Source organism: Coloeus monedula (genome assembly GCF_965178545.1).
Source record: "Coloeus monedula genome assembly, chromosome: 5".
NCBI lineage: Eukaryota > Metazoa > Chordata > Aves > Passeriformes > Corvidae > Coloeus > Coloeus monedula.
This window is the reverse complement of record NC_138785.1, coordinates 73,213,350-73,232,704: the sequence shown is the minus strand read 5'-3', so window position 1 is coordinate 73,232,704 and position 19,355 is coordinate 73,213,350. Positions and strand designations below refer to the sequence as shown.

At 64.7% G+C, this 19,355-nt stretch overlaps 2 protein-coding genes across 2 annotated transcripts in view; one reads left to right on the top strand and one right to left on the bottom strand.

Moving 5' to 3' along the window:
* Window positions 1-19,355, top strand: part of LOC309573246 (dedicator of cytokinesis protein 2-like) — a gene marked incomplete at its 5' end in the record, with an annotated part of 44,506 nt that overhangs the window by 18,025 nt on the left and 7,126 nt on the right. The window contains 5 exons of the mRNA XM_082282009.1: window positions 18,138-18,236; window positions 18,353-18,447; window positions 18,717-18,795; window positions 18,913-19,013; window positions 19,164-19,222. Of these exons, the coding sequence (XP_082138135.1) occupies window positions 18,138-18,236; window positions 18,353-18,447; window positions 18,717-18,795; window positions 18,913-19,013; window positions 19,164-19,222 (433 nt within the window). The remainder of the gene's footprint in view (window positions 1-18,137; window positions 18,237-18,352; window positions 18,448-18,716; window positions 18,796-18,912; window positions 19,014-19,163; window positions 19,223-19,355) is intronic.
* LOC309572982 (uncharacterized protein) lies at window positions 1,376-8,101 on the bottom strand (the record flags this gene model as incomplete). Its single annotated transcript, XM_082281569.1, has 3 exons — window positions 1,376-1,604; window positions 4,133-4,207; window positions 6,570-8,101. The coding sequence occupies 3 exons, from the start codon at window positions 8,099-8,101 to the stop codon at window positions 1,376-1,378; spliced, it is 1,836 nt and encodes a 611-aa protein (XP_082137695.1).

Genomic DNA, 19,355 nt, shown 5'->3' with positions numbered 1-19,355 from the left:
TTTCTCCTTCGTTCCCAGGCTCTGTGACTCAGGGCCTGGGGCAGCCGGAGCCGAAAGCGCCGGGCAGCGATGGACGCGAGGGGGGGGGGATGACGGTGGTGCAGCGCAGCCCACGGGAGCAGGGAAGGATCCTTTGACTGCCGCACTCCCGACGCTCACTCGTGGCTCCACAGGGGCCGTCTGGCAGCTCTCCCAGCACCGCCCATGGTTCCCGTGCTGCTGCCGCAGCCCCTGCCCTCTGTCGGGGGTCCCAGATCCTCAGCCCAGGCTGCGTCAGCAGCTCCAGCTGCTGGGAAGGGTTGAGAGGACCAAAAATACGTGTGCCTGTACCAGGACAGTGTCCGTCCATCCATCCATCCATCCATCCATCCATCCATCCATCCATCCCATCTGCTGGGCAGGAAGGGATTTGTGCCCCTGGGCCCCTGTCCTGGCTGCAGCCCCCGAGCACCAGGGGGGTCCCTGGCACACTGTGGGCATCTCCTGCTTTGGGGTGCTGCAGTGTGGGCACCAACTGGAGAGCTGTGGCCAAACCTGCCCACCCTCCCCTCCCTCCCCTCTGTGCCTCAGCAGCAGCTTGGCATGGCTGGGGGGTGGCCAGTGCTTTTGGAGGAGGCTGGATGCTGTCCCACTTACGGAGGTTGGTGGCCCTGCTGGAAGAGCCGTGGCTGCTCTCACTACAGGCACTCCTCAGGGTGTGCTCAGACACCCAGTGCTGCTCTGGGACTCTGGCACCCTGATGCCATTTTCCCTGTCGTGGCAGCCCCACAGAGGCTGGGATATTTGTGCTGCTCATTCCCCATCTCCCTGTCATCAGCCAGTGCATCTTCCCCACCCATAAGAGCACCTGCCCAGCCCACCCTTCCACCCGGGGGTTTTGGGGACAGGTCTCCTCTCTCCAGGCCAGAATCCCACAGAGACCATTTTCCACTGTCTCTGACCAGTGGAAATCCTGGTGTTCCCAGTTAACCTGCATGGGAGGGATGGGTGAGCAGCCCCCACTGTGGGGTGAAGGTGGGCACTGATTTGAGCCTGGGGTGGGCGGGAGTACCTCAGGGAACCCCGAACAGAGGGGAATCCAGGGAAACAGCCGCTGCCCCCTCCTCATTTCTCATCCTCCCCCAGAACAGAAGTGCACAGGCGGGAGAGGATGTAACAAAAATAGCGTCTCCGTGGAATTTATTGAATTCTCCTTAAATACAGTCGCTGCTCCCCTCGCCGTTTCCACACCCGAGCTCCCCGCGTTCAACGGAATGGTTAAAAATAGAAAAGCTGGTGCTACCCAAACCCTACCGTGGGAGGGAGGGAAGAGAGGTGGGCAGGGGGCCAGTGCTGGGACGGTGCCCCCGCGCTCCGGGCTCACCGGGCACCGCGCTCACAGGAACCAGAAGCATTTGCGCCGGGATTTCTTCACGTCCAGCTTTGCCGGCAGCCTCGACACGGGCGACGGCTCCTGCCTGGGCGGTGAGGTGGTCCCCGCCGCCCCCAGCGCCACCCCCGCCGCCCCCGGCGCCGTCGGGGGGGAGCTCGGCCCCGCGTCGCCCTCGATGTGGCTCAGCACCCGCTGGAAGCGGCCTTCCTGCTGCCGGAAATCGTGCTCCACGCTGCGGCACGCGGGGACGGCGTCAGGGGGTACCATGGCATCCCCTTGTCACAGCCCCCACCTGCCACAGCGCTCTGCCCCGCTGCCTGCGTGCCCCCGCCACCCCAAACGCAGCCCCCGGGGAGCTCATCCATCCAGGGCACGTCCCCCAGAGCGGAGCCCTGCTGCACTCCCTGGGTGGCACAGGGACATGGCCGGAATTCCCGGGGTCACTGTGCACCCCTGCGAGGGGACATCCTGCTGTGCGTGCCTTCAGACAGCCCCTGCCTACCGCCTGTGCGCTGTGAGAGGGAGTGGTCCAGGGCTGGATCCCTCCCAAAGAGCCACCCCATCCCACAGGGCATGTGGGCAAATGGCTGTGCCGGACATCTAGGGCTCGCTTCTGGGGAGGGATGGACCAGTATCAGCCTGATCTGGTGGCCAGGGGTCTTTTGGGGTGGGTCCTTCTCAGCTGCCTCCCTTGCTCCATCCTTCTGCTCCCTCCTCTGTATCCAACCCCACTGACAGTGCCATGGCTTTGTGTGTGGCCGGCAGGAGCTGGACACTGGCCCGGCTAGGGACCAGTGCTGAGGTGGGGGAGCGAGCTGGGGGTCTGTGGGACCCCTGTTAGCAATGTACCCTCTGGAGAGGGGTTGTGTGTCCCAGGTGCCATGGCCGAGGGCAGCTGCAGCATCGAGAAGTGGTGACAGCATGCAAGGCTCTGCTGCTGCCCATCCCGCGGCTGGCGAGGCAGGAATTAGGGTGCCTTGGATCTGGGTAGGTGAGGGGGACTGTGCCCCCCATCGCAGCTCTCAGGCTTCCTGACAATGCTGAGGCCTTCAGTGCCCCCACAGGTCCAGGTCCCTGCAGCTCTTGCTGTCTCCTCCAGCCCTTGCTGTCCCCACAGCTTCCAGTGTCCCTGCAGCCCCCAATGTCCCTCCAGCCTCTGGTGTCCCCGCAGCCCCCAGTGTCCCCGCAGCACCCTGTGGCGCAGGCTGGCTGCTGGCAGCCGCGTGCTGCGATGTTCCCTCACACGGAAAACACGTCAATCTCCTCACACCAGGCATGTCCCATCGGATCAGCGAGGTGCCGCGGCGTGTGCCCAGGAACATGCACGTGGTGCAGCCACCCCGCACACGGGGAGCGCCCCGCCAGCCCCCTGGCACGCTGTCACCTCCTGTCACCTCCCCTTGTGAGGACAAGGAGTGTCCCAGCCGTTTCTAGCAAAAAGGGTGAGGGGTGCAGACCATAAGGGGGGGCAGCGCAGGGAGGGACCTCAGCTCCCCTGCAGTGACACAGGGAGGGGTTGGCACCGCTGTGGGACCCTGAGATGGGACAGGGGCAGGCAGGTCTGATCTCCTCCTTGGGCCATCCCTGGGGTCTGGGGCTGGGGGTGCTGCCCCTGCTCCCTCACCCTGTGTGCCCCCAGAGCCTCTCCTCATCCCATGGGTGGCAGCGAAACCCACAGCGAGTCCCCAGCAGGAGCTTGGCCATGCTGGGGAGCCACCTCCCCCAGATGTGACATCTGTGCCACTGCCGTGCTCCGTGGAGACAGCCTCGTCAGGCCTAATTAGCCTGAAGTCCCCCACGAGCTACAGCGGGGGAGTGTGGAGCAAGTGTGTGGGGAGCAGGAGCGCTGAGGCAGCACCGGCGCCGAGCACAGGGACACGAGGGGCCCCCAGCTGGGCACCCCCAGCCTGAGGTGCCCCGAGGAGGGGGCACGGCACTCACAGAGTGCGGCAGGGCAGCGGCACGCACGTGCACCACGGTGATCAGGCACCATGAAGCGCAGCTTGGGACCAGCTCACCGTGTCCTACGCATCCCCATGCTAACAGCATCAGCCTAATTAACAGCAAAATGGGAACACACCTGGCCAGCCACCTGCACTGCAGGGGGGACAGCCAGAGGGACAGAAGGACACCCAGGGGTGCCTGGAAGGGCAGAAAACTTTAGCAAAACTGCAACCCTCCCACTTCCCCCAGAGATGATGCTGGGAGGGCATGAGGTGCCTTTTCCCACACACCAAATGGGATCTGAGGAGAGAGTGCAGCAGAGGAAGGGGCTTCCATGCCCTGGCCCAAAGCCAACGCTGTGGAGCAGAGCCCAGGCCCTGTGTTCCCAAACCATAGCGAGGGGCAGGAACCCATCTGCAGCATCTGTGCGGAGCTGGCACAGGGACAACGGGATGCAGCCTGGATTTGGAGTGAGCCCACGCACCAGCCGCTAGCGAGGCTTCCCCGATAGATTGCCATTACAGGAGATAAATGCTCTGCCATTGTGCCAGAGCAGCCCCCTTCCAGCTGCTGCTCCTCCATGGAGATCACCCTGGATGATCCTGGGAGAAGGAGCTGCTCCTCACAGGGAGGAATGGACAGACCCAGGCCAAGTGACAGCCCAGACACCCATGAGTAGTCTGTACATGGTAACCCCCCAGGTCCCCATGGGGACAGGCTCGGCTACCACCCCTGCTCCTGCCTCACAGCCGGTGAAGTCTGGGAGTGCAGGGAAGCAGGACCCACGGGATGCATGGAGCCAGGGCTGGCCCTCACCTGTAGATGATGCAGGCACAGTCCCGGCAGGTCCCGCAGTTGGCGATGTCCTGCCCAGTCCGGTACGAGTGTCGCCTGTGACAGAGATGTGCCGTGAGATTGGAGACCCGGTCTGGGTCTGCCCCATGTCCCCTGCTGCCCCTTGTCCCTCTGTGCTTCCAGCCCAGCAGCCAGGACTCTCCTCCCTGGATCCCAGCTCCTTTCCTCCCTGGGCTTCAGATCCACGTCTCCCTGCATCTCAGCCCTTCTCCTCCTGGGTCCCAGCTCCTCTTCCTCTCTGAGATCCATCTCCTCTCCTCCCCAGATCCCATCCCTTTTCCTCTCTGGGATCCCAACCCGTCTCCTCCCGGATCCCAGCTCCTCTTCCTCTCTGAGATCCATCTCCTCTCCTCCCCAGATCCCATCCCTTTTCCTCTCTGGGATCCCAATCCCTCTCCTCCCACGTGATCCCAATTAACACCAGGCCAGGTGCCTCTCGGCTTTGCAGATTTCTCTGATGGGAGCAAACCAGAGCCGGGAACGGAGGCATCCCCAAACCTTTCCTGCTGTGTCCCCCCTGTCCATCCCCATCCCAACCCTCATCCCAAGGGTCCCCACACCTGCAGCCCCCAAGTCACCACACATCTCCTCACACATGGTTCCACGGAGGGAGCTCAAGGCACATGGCGGTGCTCTGGCACAGCAGTGCCCTGGCAGATGGGCACAGGGAGATACTTCAGACTAATCTCCAGCCTACGCCAGACTCAGAATTTATCTCTTTTTGATGCTTTTGTACCAGAGCATCCTCCTCTAGGAAGGTGCACAGGACTTGGATTAAGCTGATGCCTGCCCTGGCTCAGCTCATGCTCATGCTGCTGCATCCTCCTCCCTCTCCACAGAAGGGGTCTTCACCCCACATGTCTCTGCTGCTGGTGCCAGACCCCAGCCCTGAGACACCCTGATCCCAAGGGCTGTACTGGGGTCCTCCTGCACCCCAGCACTGCTGGCAGGTGTTCCCTGCTGGTCCCTGGCTCCTTCTACTCTGTCAGAAAGGGGCCCCGTGAATGCTATTGGTCCCTTTGGGACCCCATCTCCCTGTCTCCATTGCCTCTTCAGTGCTGTGGATTTTGGGGGCACAGCTGAGAGCACATGTCCCACATAGACATCGCATTTCCCCGTTGAAATCTTCCTCCTGTCACTCGACCTTGACCACGGTTTCTCAGCCCTCAGAAACTGGGTCTGTTAATGCACCAAATTTCACATTGCAATGGGGATTTATTCTGCCAGCATCTGAATTAGATCATGAGCCCTTTTATATATATATGTGGTACGTATATGTGTGTGTGCCTGCGGCTCTGGCGTTATACAGCAGCACCCCTCTGCTGGGAGAGCTCGTTCTGGGATGGTCTTTCATGTCTTATATATATAAATTTTTGTGGGATGTTGCTGGTGGTCGGTGCCAGGATGTGTCAGGGCTGGTGGCTCTGCTCTGGTGCACAGTGGGCACCTGGGATATGACCCGTGGCAAACAAGGTCGCACTGTTCTGCAGCGTAAGGACACCGGGATAATGTTTGATGTGATTTCCTATCCCTGGAAATCCAGGGTGTGTTTCTGGGCATCTTGTTTACTTGCTTGATTGTAACATTTTATGGAGCTGAGGTCTTAATTTAGGTGTCCCAGACCCCCAAGAGGTCCCTCTCCACTGACAGCGCTCCAGGGGTGGCACAGGGACAATGTTCCCTGTGCTTTGCTCACAGCCAAAACCATGGATGGATCACAGCAATCTTGGGCATCAGGAACAAGCCCCAGAGGTTTTACAGGAGGATGCCAGGACTGGCACCTCTTGGGGGTTGGTTGCCCTCGTGTGAGATGAGCTTGGAGCATTTCAGCTTAAGGTCATTGTGGGCTGACCTAGAACACCTTGCTTCATTTGGCAAATCAGCCTTGGAGGCCAAGGAATGCTGCCTGGGGGAAACCCTGCCCCTTGGAGCAGGTCCTGGGCAGGATGGGTGTGCTGAGCACCTCCCTGGGATGCAAACACATCCATCACACGGGCACAGGCCGCTGGATTTCTGCCAAAGGTACCTCCATGGATGGGGCAGGGATGTGGTGCCTGGCTAAGCCAGCCATTGGGATGTGACAACCTAGATCCCTGCTCCCAGTGACCAATGGATAAATCCACTGCACCAGAGCTGGGCGGGAGCCCAGCATCCCCTCATCCCCCAGACCTGCACCCCATGCACCCATCCCTGGGCATGGGGAAGGCACCGTGGGCATGTGAGACCTTGCACCAAGACGTGGAGCCACGTGTACATTGGCAGCAGCTCCGAGTTTCTCACAGGGAAACACCTTCACGAGGCAGCAGCATCCAAATCTCTGGCAGGGCCCCCCATCCTACATCCCCAGCCCCCAGTGACATTGTCCCCACAGGCCCCCACTCTGTTCCTGCCTGCTCACCCGTCCCGCTGCGCCTCCTTCTTCTCCAAGTCCTGGATGACATCCAGCAGCACCCGGATGGTTTGTTGGCTGGTCTCCAGCACCCCTTCCAGGGACTGCAGCTGGGAATGCAGGTCCCCCTGCTCCCCGGGCCTCCGGGGGCCCTCTCCCTGAGATATCCGGGCATCCTCATCCCTCGCTGGTGGTCCCACCGGCCCCTTGGCCACCACCACCAGCTGCAGAAGGTCCTGGACGTGGTGCAGCGTGTCCGGCTGCTCAGCGGCGAGGCAGGGCTGTCCGTGCCGGGGGGCCTCCTGTGCCCACCCGGCCGCTTGTGTCCCCACGCTGGGGCCCTGTGGGGCTGTGGACAGCGGCTCCTTGGGCCCCTCGGGTCCTGCCCAGCCGTGCCCAGGCTCGGTGGCGCGGAGTCGGCTGCAGGTGCCGAGGGCAGCTGGTGTCTTCTCCGGCGGGGCGGCGGCGGCGGTGGCCGAGCTGTGCCAGCCCGGCGCTGGTGGGATGGGGGCTGGCGAGGCGCAGCAGGGCCCCCCCCACAGCGTGGCGCAGAGCTGGTGCTGGGGTGGCGGGGGGTCCCGCGGGGGGTTGCCCTGAGGTGGCTGGTGGAGGCCGTGGGTGTCCGTGACGGGGACGGGCTGCCGGCGGTGCGGCGAGGGCTGGCACGGGGGAGCTGGGCGTCCGCAGGGCAGGGTCCGCTCCGAGTCGCTGCGGCCAAGCCCCCGCTGCTCGGCGGGCGGCCGGGGCTGGCCGCAGGGCACGGAGGCCGGGCGCGGGGTGAGCCCGTGGCTGCCCCGGGGGCTCCCGCGGAGCTGGGCACAGGCTGGGGGCGGCGGGCAGGGCTCGGGGGTGCAGCTTTGCACCGGAGGGGCGCAGCGGGCAGCGGGGCACCCGGCCGTGCCCTGGTAAGGGGGAGGGGGGTCCCTGGGTGGTGGCGGTGGTGGTGTGCGGCGCACCTTGGCGTGCTGGGCGAGGGCCGCGGTGTGGTCATGGGTGGGGAGGATGCCGGGGGCCCGCGGGGGCACGGCCCAGCTGGCCGCGGTGGGCACGGCCGCCCCCGGGCACCGGGCGCTAGCCACGGCGGGCAGTACCGCATTCCCCGGCACATCGCAGACGCTCTTGCTGCGGGGCTGGGGGGCCGGGAAGGGCTTCTGGAGGCTGGGGGAGGTCTGGATGGCTGTGCTCATGCACGCCTTCCTGGGCATGGGCAGCGTCAGCGAGCCCGGCTGCGCCTGGGGCCAGCTGCGCCGCGAGGCACGGAGAGCCGCCGGCTCAGGGGGGTCCCTGGGGGGCGGCGAGGCACGTGGGGTGTTGGGGCCGCGGGCGGCCGCGGGCCCGGGCGGGGGGCTGTCCGCCCGCCCCGCGCCGGCCTCCACCAGGTCTTTGAAGCGGACCTGCTGCGTGCGGTTGCGCCGGCGCTTGAGGCGGCTCTCGATGTCGGGCGAGTCGCGGTTGAGCAGCACCGAGCGCACCGTCATGGCTTTCTCCTGGCTGCCCTCGCCGGCGGAGGCCGGGCCGGGCACGGGCTCACGGCTGACCATGGCTCAAGGCCGCGGGGCCGGGGTGCTGCGGCGGGGCGCGGGGGGCCGAGCGCCGGCGGCCGGAGCCCTGGGCTGCAGCCGTCCCCGGAGCTGCTGGGGCGGCGGGCAGCCTCATCCCGCGCCGCCACGGACAGGGGATGCTGGGCGGGAGGTGGGCGAGGGGCCGCAGGGCATGCTGCCCGCCGCCCGGCCCTACAGCCCCCGGCACGCCGCCCCGACAGCCCTGCCCGGCACCGCGGCTCCCCGCCGGCGCCCGCAGCCCATCGTCCCGCCGCGGCCGCCCGGGCTCAGGGCCGCCCGCTGCGGGCCGCCCGGTGCCGGCCGTGCCCGCCCATGGCTCCCGGACCTGCGGGGACAAAGAGAGGTGCGTCAGACCCGGGCCACGCCACCGCGGCCCCGGAGGACACAAGTGTCCCCGTGGAACTGCCGGCCTCTCCCGCCTCGGCTCCCTCCCAGCCCACCATCACCAAACGCGAAGAGACAGGCTTTGATCTGCGGCGCTGCCTCCTCAGCACAAAGGGAGAAGGGAAAAGAAACCCCTTTAGCATAAACACGTTCCGAGTTCACAGCTCAAATCAAGCAGAAGCAGCTGTTAAAAATAGCTCTGCCTCGCCGGGGCTGGTGCCTCGTGCGCGGGCAGCGGGAGGGCAGGGCAGGGGCCAGGGCAAGGGGCTCCCGTGAGGGACGGACGGACACGGGGCACCTGCCGCACATGGGACACCCGCTGCACACGGGCACCGGCTCTGCGGGGGATGGACAAGGCCGTGGGGCACCCACCCAGCACGGGACATGGCTGGAGTGGGCATGGGATCCATCCTGCCTAGGGCATGGCCAGAGTGACACAGGGGACCCATCACGAGTGAGGCACGGCCGGATGGACGCAGGGACGTGTGTATGGGGTGTGGCTGGACTGAGCACAGGGACCCGACGTGTGTGGGGCACAGGGGACCTGTCATGTGTGGGTTGTGGCCAGACTGGGCACCAGAGGTGCTGGCTGCGCTGCAGGCATGGAGGGCCAGTTCTGTGAGCAGTGGTGAGGCAGTGGCTCGGAGACACGGAGCCGCTTCAGGCATATGAGAACCAGCAGAAGGGAGAACCTTCAGTAAGGCCGGGGGATGTCACTGACACCGGCAGCACTTCACAGGCGGCACAGGGCAGGACCCGGGGTCACAGTGAGGATTGCACCCAGCCATATCCTCATCCCTGCCATCATTCTGGTCCCTGCCTTTGTCCCCGTCCCTGCCATGCTTCCCGCACAGCTCTGCAGGGCTCCTCCTCCCCACACCTGCAAGGCGAACCGCTCCGCAGCCCCGTCCCAGACGTACCCCCAGCGCCCACCCCCGTGCCCACTTGGCTCTGCCTCTGCCCACTGGGCCACCGGCGGTTGCCCTGGCCCATCACACTGCCCGGGCACCAGGAGCACGGGGCACACCGGGAGCCCTGCTGGGATGTCCCGGGGTGCAGGGGAGGCCGGCGGCTCGTTTTGGGACGCAGCCAAAGAGATTCCAGCCGCGGCGAGCAGTGGTTCAGCTCTGTCGCACCACACCATGTCCCGTGTCTCACATCCCCGTGATCCCCGTCCCAGACCACAGCCCGTTGCTCCCGCAGTGCCCTCGCACTCTCTCCGCACGCCGAGGCGGGAGCCTCGCTGTCTCCGCAGCCCCCCTGCCCTCACTGCGGACGGACACAAGGCTCAGACACCCCCCCGGCCCCCTCCCTGTCTTGCCTGGTTCCTGCTGGCACGAAGCGCTGACTCAGCACAGCAGCCCGGAGTCCCCAGTGCCGGAACAACCAAACTTCCAAGCGCTGCGTGCCGGTGCCCCGTGCCTGCCAACGCCGGCAGTGAGCACTGACCCAGCGGAGCAGGGAGCTCTCACAGCCCTCCCTGCACCCACCCCGGCCCCGCACGCCCCGGCGCCTCCGCACACCCTGTTCCGTGTTCGTCGGGATGCTGCTCCACGCGCCGCCCAGCCGCCCGGCGCTTCCCTTCCCGAGCTTGGAGCCATGCCCAGACGCCCGGAGATGTCTGTGAGGCAGGACGAGACGAGGGATGGGGCTCCTCGTTAGTATGGACAGCAACAGGCCGAGGAGCGAGCTGGCTGGGGCTGGAGCCAGCGGCGCCCGTCCTCGCTTCCTGCATCACCACATCCCTCCTGGCCCGGGGCACCCACACTGGGCTGGGCAGAGCCTGCCGGGATATCCGCGGCCGTGGGATCAGCCACCCCCTGAGGCCCCGTCACAGATGTGGGGTCACCTCTGTCGTGCCACAGCGATGGCCGGTGCCCAGAGCTTGGTGCCCTCTGCCCGCATCCCCAGCAGCATCCTTGGATGTGGTCGTGCCAGGGAGGGCAACACGCCGAGGGCAGAGTGACCTGCTGGCCACAACTCCATGCTGAGCCGAGCCCTCCAGAGGAGCCTGCGTGTGGCCAGCCTACTCCGGAGGGGTCCTTAATGGGAGCGTGCGGCAGACGGTGCTGGGAAACGGCTCCAAGGGCCGGGCACGGGGCAGGAGCGCCGCTGGCACGGCCCAAGAGCAGCACCAGCCCTGTGATGCTGCGACGGGGACCTCGCCGAGCCCTGGCTGACGCAGCGCGGGACGAGGCCGTTCCCCTGCCGACGCAGCAAACGCGGCGCTGTCACTCAGCGGGGCCTCGCCGGAGCACCCTCGGCCTCCCGAACCGCCGGGAGATCAGAGACGAGCCACAAGGACAAAGGGAAGCCTATAAATTATACATGGAGCAACTCCGTTTGGGAACAGCTCTGAGGATGTCAAACACCCACGCCAGGACCCTCCCACGCATCCCTGCGTTTGCTCTGTGCTGTGGTTGGGTTTAGTGCCGCGCTCAGGCACTGCTTGCAGCACACCGGCATCTCCGAGCGTGGATAATGAGTCCCGCCGTGGGACGGGATCAGGATGGTGTAACCTCGGGGCTGCCCTGTCTGATGGACTCTCCTGGACTGTCCCTGAACCTGAGGAACCCACTCTACCGATGGGTCCAAAGGACATCTCGGATGCACCTGGCACCCAGTCACACCAGCACTTCCCAGCCGCTCTTCAAGCACATTTACTGGGCAGTGGTGCTCAGTGCCTCCATCCTGGGGCTGCTGGAGCCCCTCCAAGGTCCTGAGCCCACCACAGCCCCTTCCAGCGTCCAGTCCAACAGGACCCCAGGGTGGTGGTTACTCCTTTCCAGGAGAGATCTGTGCTGTCTCCCAAGGCCAAAGGAGGAGCCTCGGTGCTCTGCTCCGATGTGCCCTGCTGGACATTGGGGTCCTCCTTGGAGTGGTCAGTGGAGAGTGACCCCAAGAGAGCCCAGTGGGTGGGGCAGGGAGACACAGATCCAGACATGGTGGTCTGGGGGATGCAGGTGGGCTGGAACCGTGCAGGGAATGGGCTTGGAGCTTGACTAATCCCCTCTGAAGGACGGCAGCATAAGCCAGCCACGCAGTCAGCGCGGGGCTGCGGAGAACACAGCTCATCAAACCCATTTGCTGCCGGGCTTGATGAGGTTCCAAGTTTGGTCAGTGGAGGTAAAAGCCTCAGCGGAGCAGACTCAGATTTCTGCGAGGCATTTGACATTTCAACGAAGAAAGCAGGATAATCCCAAAGCAATGTGGCACACATTAAGTGGATCAAAACCAGCTAACCAGCACGTCTCTGCTCGTAACCATCCCGCGGCCCTGGCCACAGAGGGAGACTGAGGAAAGGGGAGAAAATGAAGAGCGAGGAAGGAAAAAGGCCAGCAGAGAGGTAGAGAGGGGCATGGAGCAGAGGCTGCGCACGATGGGGCTCTGGGTGGCAGCTCCAGGCTCCACTCACGGCAGCTGGAAATGAGTGTTGGCAGGTCCGAGAGGCAACTTCCTTAAAAAGTGAGGCCAGCTGGCATAGGAACAGCTAGGAGAGGTTTTGCACAGTGGTGGATCCTCCATCTCAGCAATTTTTTAAAGTCTGAGTGTTTTTCTCCACTGGTTCCTATGGGAATTCCAGGTGCAGGGATAAGGTGGGACAGACAGCAGGTCACATCGATGGTGTACAGGTGAAAGCAGGTGATGCCACTGTGACACAGTGGAGTTCTGCAGCAGCGGGTTCTGCTGGTTGCTCACACAGCTAGGAGTGATCTCTTCTGTGTGACCCCAGGAGCTGAGGAATCATCAAGAATCTCTTCTCATGGACACCCCTTGGAGACCCCCAGCACTGGGTTTCTCTGGCCAGTGCTGATGGATGGTGAATTTTGTGAGTAAGAGGCACTAAACCTGCCGGGTTTGCATCATGGGACTCATCTCTGATGGTGCAGGGCTGACCTCAGAGGTCAGAGCCCCGCTTCACACTGCCTTGTCTGGAGAGTTACCTGCCAGCTTTGGCCCTTTCCCCACCTGTCCTCCCCCTCACCCTCCTGATAACGCCTGTGGAAGAGGGAAAACCAGAGCAGACACATAAATCTTCTCCTTGGGACACAGGAAGCCAGGAGATGAGATTTATGAGAGAGGAAGTCAGATTCTCCTGGAACTGCAGAGGAGAGAAGTGAATGACCCGGCTCCGCTCACAAGGTAGTGACTTTGTCTGATTTTCCTGATCTCCAGAGAGGTGCTGCTGGCAATGGAGTGGGGCAGTACTGGAGGCTGAGGTGCTGGAGGGGCAGGAGCCAGGCTCATGACACATCACTCCACAGCAGAGCCTAATCCCGCCTTGGCTCCGGGAAGACTTGAGGCGTTTGTTCTCAGATCAGAGTGTGTGTGGGACTCGAGGATGGAGGACTTGGAGCAGCTCCTCGGGCAGCTTGCACACCCAAAATCTGGTTCCTCGCTGAGAAAGCTCCACCACAAAGCCAGCTCATGCCCTGCCCTCACGCTTCTCTTGGAGGCTCTTCCAGAACCTGGCTTCTGGGAGCCTCACAGACCTTCTCATTTCCTGCAGGCACTTAATCACGGCCCGTTTATATCTGACTGTACTCGTGCCAACGGAGCGCTTCCGCTCGAGCAGCTCTTCTCCCTCCTCAGCGCTCAGCCCTCGCAGTCCCCAGCAAGGAGATGCCCCTTCTCCAGCCACATTCCCAGCGCTCCATGGGTCCAGCTTGGCTCGTGTCCCCAAGGCCAGCTCCCCATGTCCCTGATGGACCTTGTAGTGCCTGACCCCGTCCCTCCCGGCAGTGCTCAAGGCTCTGCTTGAACAACACTTGGGCTCCCCCAGGACCCCTGAGCTGGCCTGGCTGAGGACACAGGTGCTGTCCCTGCCACCAGGGCCATGCCCGGGGTGCCTGTGCCCCGCAGTTCCCCCAGCCCCATATCGAGCATCGCCTGGGGGCTCTGGGAGCGGCACTGGCACGCGGGTCCTGGTGCGAGCGGCGGCTCACACGAGCCGAGGGATCCGCGCTCATCCCTATGTAGGTCACTGGCTGAAGTGCTCTGCGGGAACATTAGTCACTCTCCCAGCCACGGGGCCCAGGAGAAGGCTCTGGCACCCAGCTGGGGCAGGGAGCCCCTGCCACCCACCTCCCCACGGCACCAGCACCCGTGGCCAGCCTGCGGCCTCCTCTCTGCGGCCACCGAGGCTCCCGGTTGGCCTGGCCGCACACGCCATGGCTCATGCCCATGGAAAGGATCCCATCGGCTGGGGAAGGAGGAGCGGCATCCTCCCGGCACGCGGAGGTCACCAGCTCCGCTTCCATCGCTCCCCTCCGACTGCGGATGTGCTGGTGCTGCAGATGGAGGCTGCACACGGCCAGGGAGACGGGAGTACAAAGCCTCTGCACGAGCCTTCAGAAGCTGCAGAAGCCAAATTATTCCTCTGTCTCCCGTGGATGCTAATACGGCTGTCATGGCAGTGGTGTCTCTGTTCCCTGTGCTACCTGCTGGCGTTCCCACCTCTCTGCCAGGCAGAGGAGCATCGGTATCACTGTTTTAATGAGACATGAAGAGGTAGAGTGACCTGCCCGGGGGAACATGGGCAGAGCGGGGCAGACAGCACGTGCGGAGCGGGAGCAGCTCAGGAGGAGTTTGTTCCACGTCCCTCGGCTTCCCTCGGCCGCATCCGTGGAGGAGCAGGCGAGCATCCCTGGAGCTGCTGCCGGCACTGCAGTTCAGTGCCACCCCTGGGGCTGCAGGAGAGACCACGCTAGGAGGAAGAACACCCTGCTCAGCTGCTTGCCTCCCAGTGAATGGGGTGTGGGCAAGACCATCCTCCTCCGAGCCCTGGAGATGCCTTGTGTGGCTGCCTGGACCTGGGAGGACGCTTATGATGGAGATTCAGCCCAGAGAGCTCGGCTGGTGCCCAGCACCAAAGCCCAGGGCTCTGCCGGCATCTCCGGCACGGGCTGATCCTGCAGCAGTGACAGGACAAGGGAAGTGGGACACAGCCCAGAGACTTTTGGCCACAGGAGACCCAGCTCATCTGCAGACCCCCACAGCCCTACACTCTCTGGGGAGGATGTCTCACCTCTGGAGAAGGGGCTCAGGCACCCATCTGGAGCCCAGCTGCCCCAGCATGCAAAGCAGCTGCCTGGGCCAGGGGACCCTGGCAGACCAGGGTTCTGTGGGCTCCCTCACAGGCCAGAAATGGCATCAGAAAGGCACCAACTGTCCCCAGGGCACACTTCTGGAAAAAGCTGGAAAGGCTTCACTGCCCAGCAGTTCCTGTGCTGCTCCTGCACACACTGGTCCAGGCTCAGGGGGGCTCGGCCCCTGAGCAGGGACCCCCTGGGGCAGCCCCCATCCCACCACCACCCACTGGCCACGGTGCTGGCAGCCAGCAGCATGGCCTCTGCAGCTGCAGCTCCCAGCACTGAGAACGTCCTTCCAGAATACAAATTCCTGCCTTTAAGTGCATTCCCAATGCCATCGAGCAGCCTGCCCCCCTTTATCTCCATGCGCTTTAGACAACGCTGGCTACCAGGGGAATTTGGGAATTAGCAAATGTCTTCCTTCACCTCCTGCCTCAGTTTCCCCACCACCAAACAGCCCGGAGCACACGGAGCATCTCGGCAAACACGCGAGGCAGGCTCTGCCCACGGCACTGTTTGGGACTGGAGTAGTGTTGTTAGCAGGGATGGGAACAGACCCACTAATTATCTGTGGCCTCTGGATGCCACCATGCTATTAAGTAATTACAATAATTATCATTTATGGAGAAGACAACCTCAGACCAAAGGAGCTTCTGCGACGAAATCCACCCCACTCCTCCGAGCGCGCCGGAAGGACAAACGCTCCCTGCGGAGAAGGGACACGGGGAAGGGCTGGAGGTGCCAATCTCAGCCCGGCTCTACCCGGGGGTCTCCCCCCCGCGGCCCCCGGCCCCGCTCCTCGGGCAGCACCGCAGGGAGGGAGCGCAGCCGGCGGTCCCCGCGTCCCCTGCCGCCGCGGCTCTGCCGAGGGGGTCATTCCCGTACCCTCCGGGAAAGGGCCGAGTGTGGAGATCGCCGCGAGCTGCTGCTGGCACTGAGCACGCTGTGCCCCTCAGAGCGAGCAGCTGACACCGATGTCCCCGTATGTCCCCGTGCTGGCACAGCCGGGCCCGGTGGTTACTCATACGTGTCCACCTCGTGCTCCCAACACAAAACCGGCTCCGCGGAGACCTCCGGCCCCCCCTCCCGCACCGCTGCCGGGAGCCGCAGCTCTAGCGGGGTTCGTGTGCGTTCCTGCGGGGAGGATCGGGACCGGAGCACCCCGGGAGGGACGGGCGCACCCCGGGAGCTGCGCATCCCCATTTCGCGGGACTGCCTGGGGTTCGCTCCCGCATCCCGGAGCCCCGCCGGCGGACACAAGGCCTTGGGCGCGGAGCGCGGCGCCGGGAGCTGCCGGGAGCAACGTGGGCTGAATCCCTCCAGCCCCGGCCGGCGTCACCGCGGCGCGCGGTACCGAAAGTGACATCCCTGGATCTGCGTGTGCGTGTGTCACCCGGCACAGCCCCGGCTGACGGACGCGTTCCTAACGAGGGGGAGCGGAGATGAGCCCGCCTGGCCGCTCCCCAGAGCGGCTCCCGCACGCAGCGACCCGGCGACCGGCGGGGCCACGAGCCGCGGCGGACAGGGCGAGGCTGCGGCACCGCGGCACGACGTGGGGGTCTTCGACCCCTCCAACACAGCAGCTCCCACCACAGATGCAGCTCCCTCGGCAGCACACCGTGCCACCGTTCCAGCACGGCTCTGTCCCCCAGAGACCCCCGCCACGGTAGCCGGCGGCCACCTCGGTGCGGGGTGCCCGGCGTAGGGGGCTCGGTGCGGGGTGCCCGGCGCACGGTGCCTGCCGTAGGATGCTGGGTGCACGGTGCCACCGTCCCCGTGCCTCCCGCAGTTCCCCGGGCAGCTCCTGCTCGGCGTTGGCAGGGGACGGGAGGACAGGGAAGTGCCGCGACCCCCGGGGACCCGGGGACACCGCGAATCCCCCTCGCCAGCCCAGCTCGGCTCCGAGCCCCAGCCCCGCCGGCCCCCACGCATCCCGCGGGCCGAGGGTACCCGCACCGCTCCCGCGCCCCCGGGGTCCCCGCATCGCCACGCAGTCCCGGTTTCGGAGCTCCCCGCACCGCGTCGCCGCTCCCGGCCCCGGGGTTCCCACGCCCCGGCCGCGGGGCTGCCCGGCGTCCCAGTACCGGCCCGGCGCAGCAGGGCCGATGCCCGCAGCGCCCGGTCCCGCCGCCGCCCCGCTCCCCGGCCGAGCCTCCTCCCCATCCCGCCCGGTACCTGGTGCTCGGCGGCGGCGGCGCGGGTCCGGCAGCGGCGGGCGCGGGGCTCAGCGGGGCGGGGCGGGGCGGCGCGCTCTCGCCGGTACCGGGGCGGAGCCGGCGGGGGCGGAGCGGGGCCGGGGGCGGAGCCCCGCGGTAGGGAGCGCGCCCGGGAGCCGAGACTCGGAGCCGTGGGGCTCGGAGGAGAAGCGGGGGAACCTCGGTCCCGGCACCGGACGGGCGCTGCGTGCCCCCGGTGTGCCGGTGCTGCTGCGCCGGGCAGCTCTCGGCGGGGCGGCCGCGGGGCTGTGGCACCACATGGATTCCCGAAGGCGCGGGAGCTGTTGGGGTTTGATCCGTTTGCTGCCCACAAGAGAAATCCCTTCAAAGCCGCTCGTAGCCAGGGCTGGCCGTGGCCGGACGTTTCTTCCCCACAGCAGTCCCCGGTGGGCTACGCCCTATCCCGAGCAGCTCCCGGGGCTGCCCAGGGGCTGATGGTGCGAAGCTGGAGCCCTCGGTCACCGGCATCAATCACATCCTTCCCCGAACAGTCCGCTTTGGTCTCCATGTAGCTGGCAAGGTCTGGCCTGGGGCTGCAGTGGGGCTCCGTCTCTGCCGGAATCCAGGAGGGAGCTCCGGCAGTGCCAGATCTGCGAGGGCTGGAAGGTGCCTGTGGCACCCGGGATGGGCAGTGGTGCCCAGCGCCCGGTGCTGCCCTCACAGGACTCACGGCACGGCAGCATCCCCGGAAGGGCTGGCACCTGGAGCCACCCACAAAGCTCCATCAGTGACGCCAGGGCACGGCAGGGCCATCACTGTTCCTGAGCCTGCCAGACAATGCTCTTACCGCAGAAATAGCTGCCTTTTCCCGCAGTTTCCAGCCTCGGATGTGCCTCTGGGACAGCTTTCAGGGCAGCATCCCGCTCGTGCACACTCCACTCATCTTGCTACAAAGCTGGGAGCCTCCTGGAGTGGAGCTAAGGGCTCTGTTTGGGACCCTTCACCAGAGATCCTCCAGGAAGAACCTGCTTGCTATTTTCAAAATGCCCTTACATCCACAGATGGTCTTAAATTACCCCAAAAATGACAGAGGTGCTTGAGCATCACTCTGTAGTTGTACCTACATTCTCCCAGCATCATGGTGGGTGTAGGAGCCATCTCATCCCTGGAGTGGGGTACACAGTCTGGGAACTGGGCATGAAGGGGCCAGGAGAAGAGGTCTGGGGAGCTGGGGAAGAAGGGACCAGGGCGGGCAGGGGGCAAACAGACCCCAAGGCAGTTGGGGCTCCAGGGTATGAGCTGACTGGAGGAACAAGAACAGTGTCCTGCTCCATGGTGCCGGCTGCAGGACCCAGCAGGGCCTGACCAGTTCATCTCTCCCAGAGCCACTACGTGGCCTGCATGGCCGCCATCCTGAGCCAGATGGACAAGGACCACTACAGCACCTACATCCAGGCGTTCCCCTCCCGGCCTGAGCTGATGGTGAGTGCTGCCCCTCGGCAACACCGCGCCCTCCGGCACCAGCACCTCCCTCACTGCTTCCCCTCAGAGGGCACTGCAGCCCAGCACGGCTCCTGACATCTCTCCCTCCCTTGCAGGACTTCCTCATGGAGACTTTTATCCTTTTCAAGGACCTGATTGGGAAGACGGTGTATCCCGGTGACTGGATGGTGATGAACATGGTGCAGAACCGGTGAGGGCGTGGGGAGGGACCTGCAGGAGGACACTGGGGCTGGGTGTGAGCACCTGGGATGCCTCAGGGCAGGTGGACACTTGGAGTGTGGCTCTGGACGTGCAGGACTGGTGCACTGGACAGTGTTTGGCTGCACTGAGGTGGGCACAAAGGACCTCCCACCTCCACCCCTCTGTGGGACGATGGTGGGCATGTGGATGGTGGACACACCAGGCTGGGCAGTGGGCACACTGGTGCTGCCCTCAGCACCGACAGCCTCTCACCCCCAGGGAGTTCCTGCGTGCCATCAACCACTTTGCCACAACTTTGACTGAGATGTTCCTGAGCAACAGCAACTTCGAGCTGCAGGTGGGTGGGCACTGCCTCAGTCCTGGTTTGGGCCAGGGGAATTAGGAGAGGACCCAGCCCAGACCCCAGCCCACTGTGCCACCCAGGCTGGCACTCATCCCTGTGCTTCCACCACAGCTTTGGAACAACTATTTCCACCTGGCCGTGGCTTTCCTCACGCAGGACTCCCTGCAGCTGGAGAACTTCTCCCCTGCCAAGCGCAATAGCATCCTGGGCAAGTGAGTCCCCACTCTGCCCAGCCGGCCACACCTCGGGTCCCTGCCCTGGGCTGCCGCCATGGCACGAGGTCAGGGATTTTGGGATGAGCCAGCTGGGCTGTGCTGCACCCGGAGCTGCAGAGCAATGCTGACTGACCTTTGTCCCGGCAGGTATGGGGACATGAGAGCCACGATTGGAGCGTCCATCCGGGACATGTGGTACAGCCTCGGTGAGCCACGCTGTGGAGTGATGGGGAATTTTTGGGTCTCTTTGGGCTGATGTCCATCAGCACCGTCCCCAGAGTGGCTGTGGGGAGTGGGGTGTTACTGGTGTGGGCATGGGAGCCTGTGTGGGTGCGAATC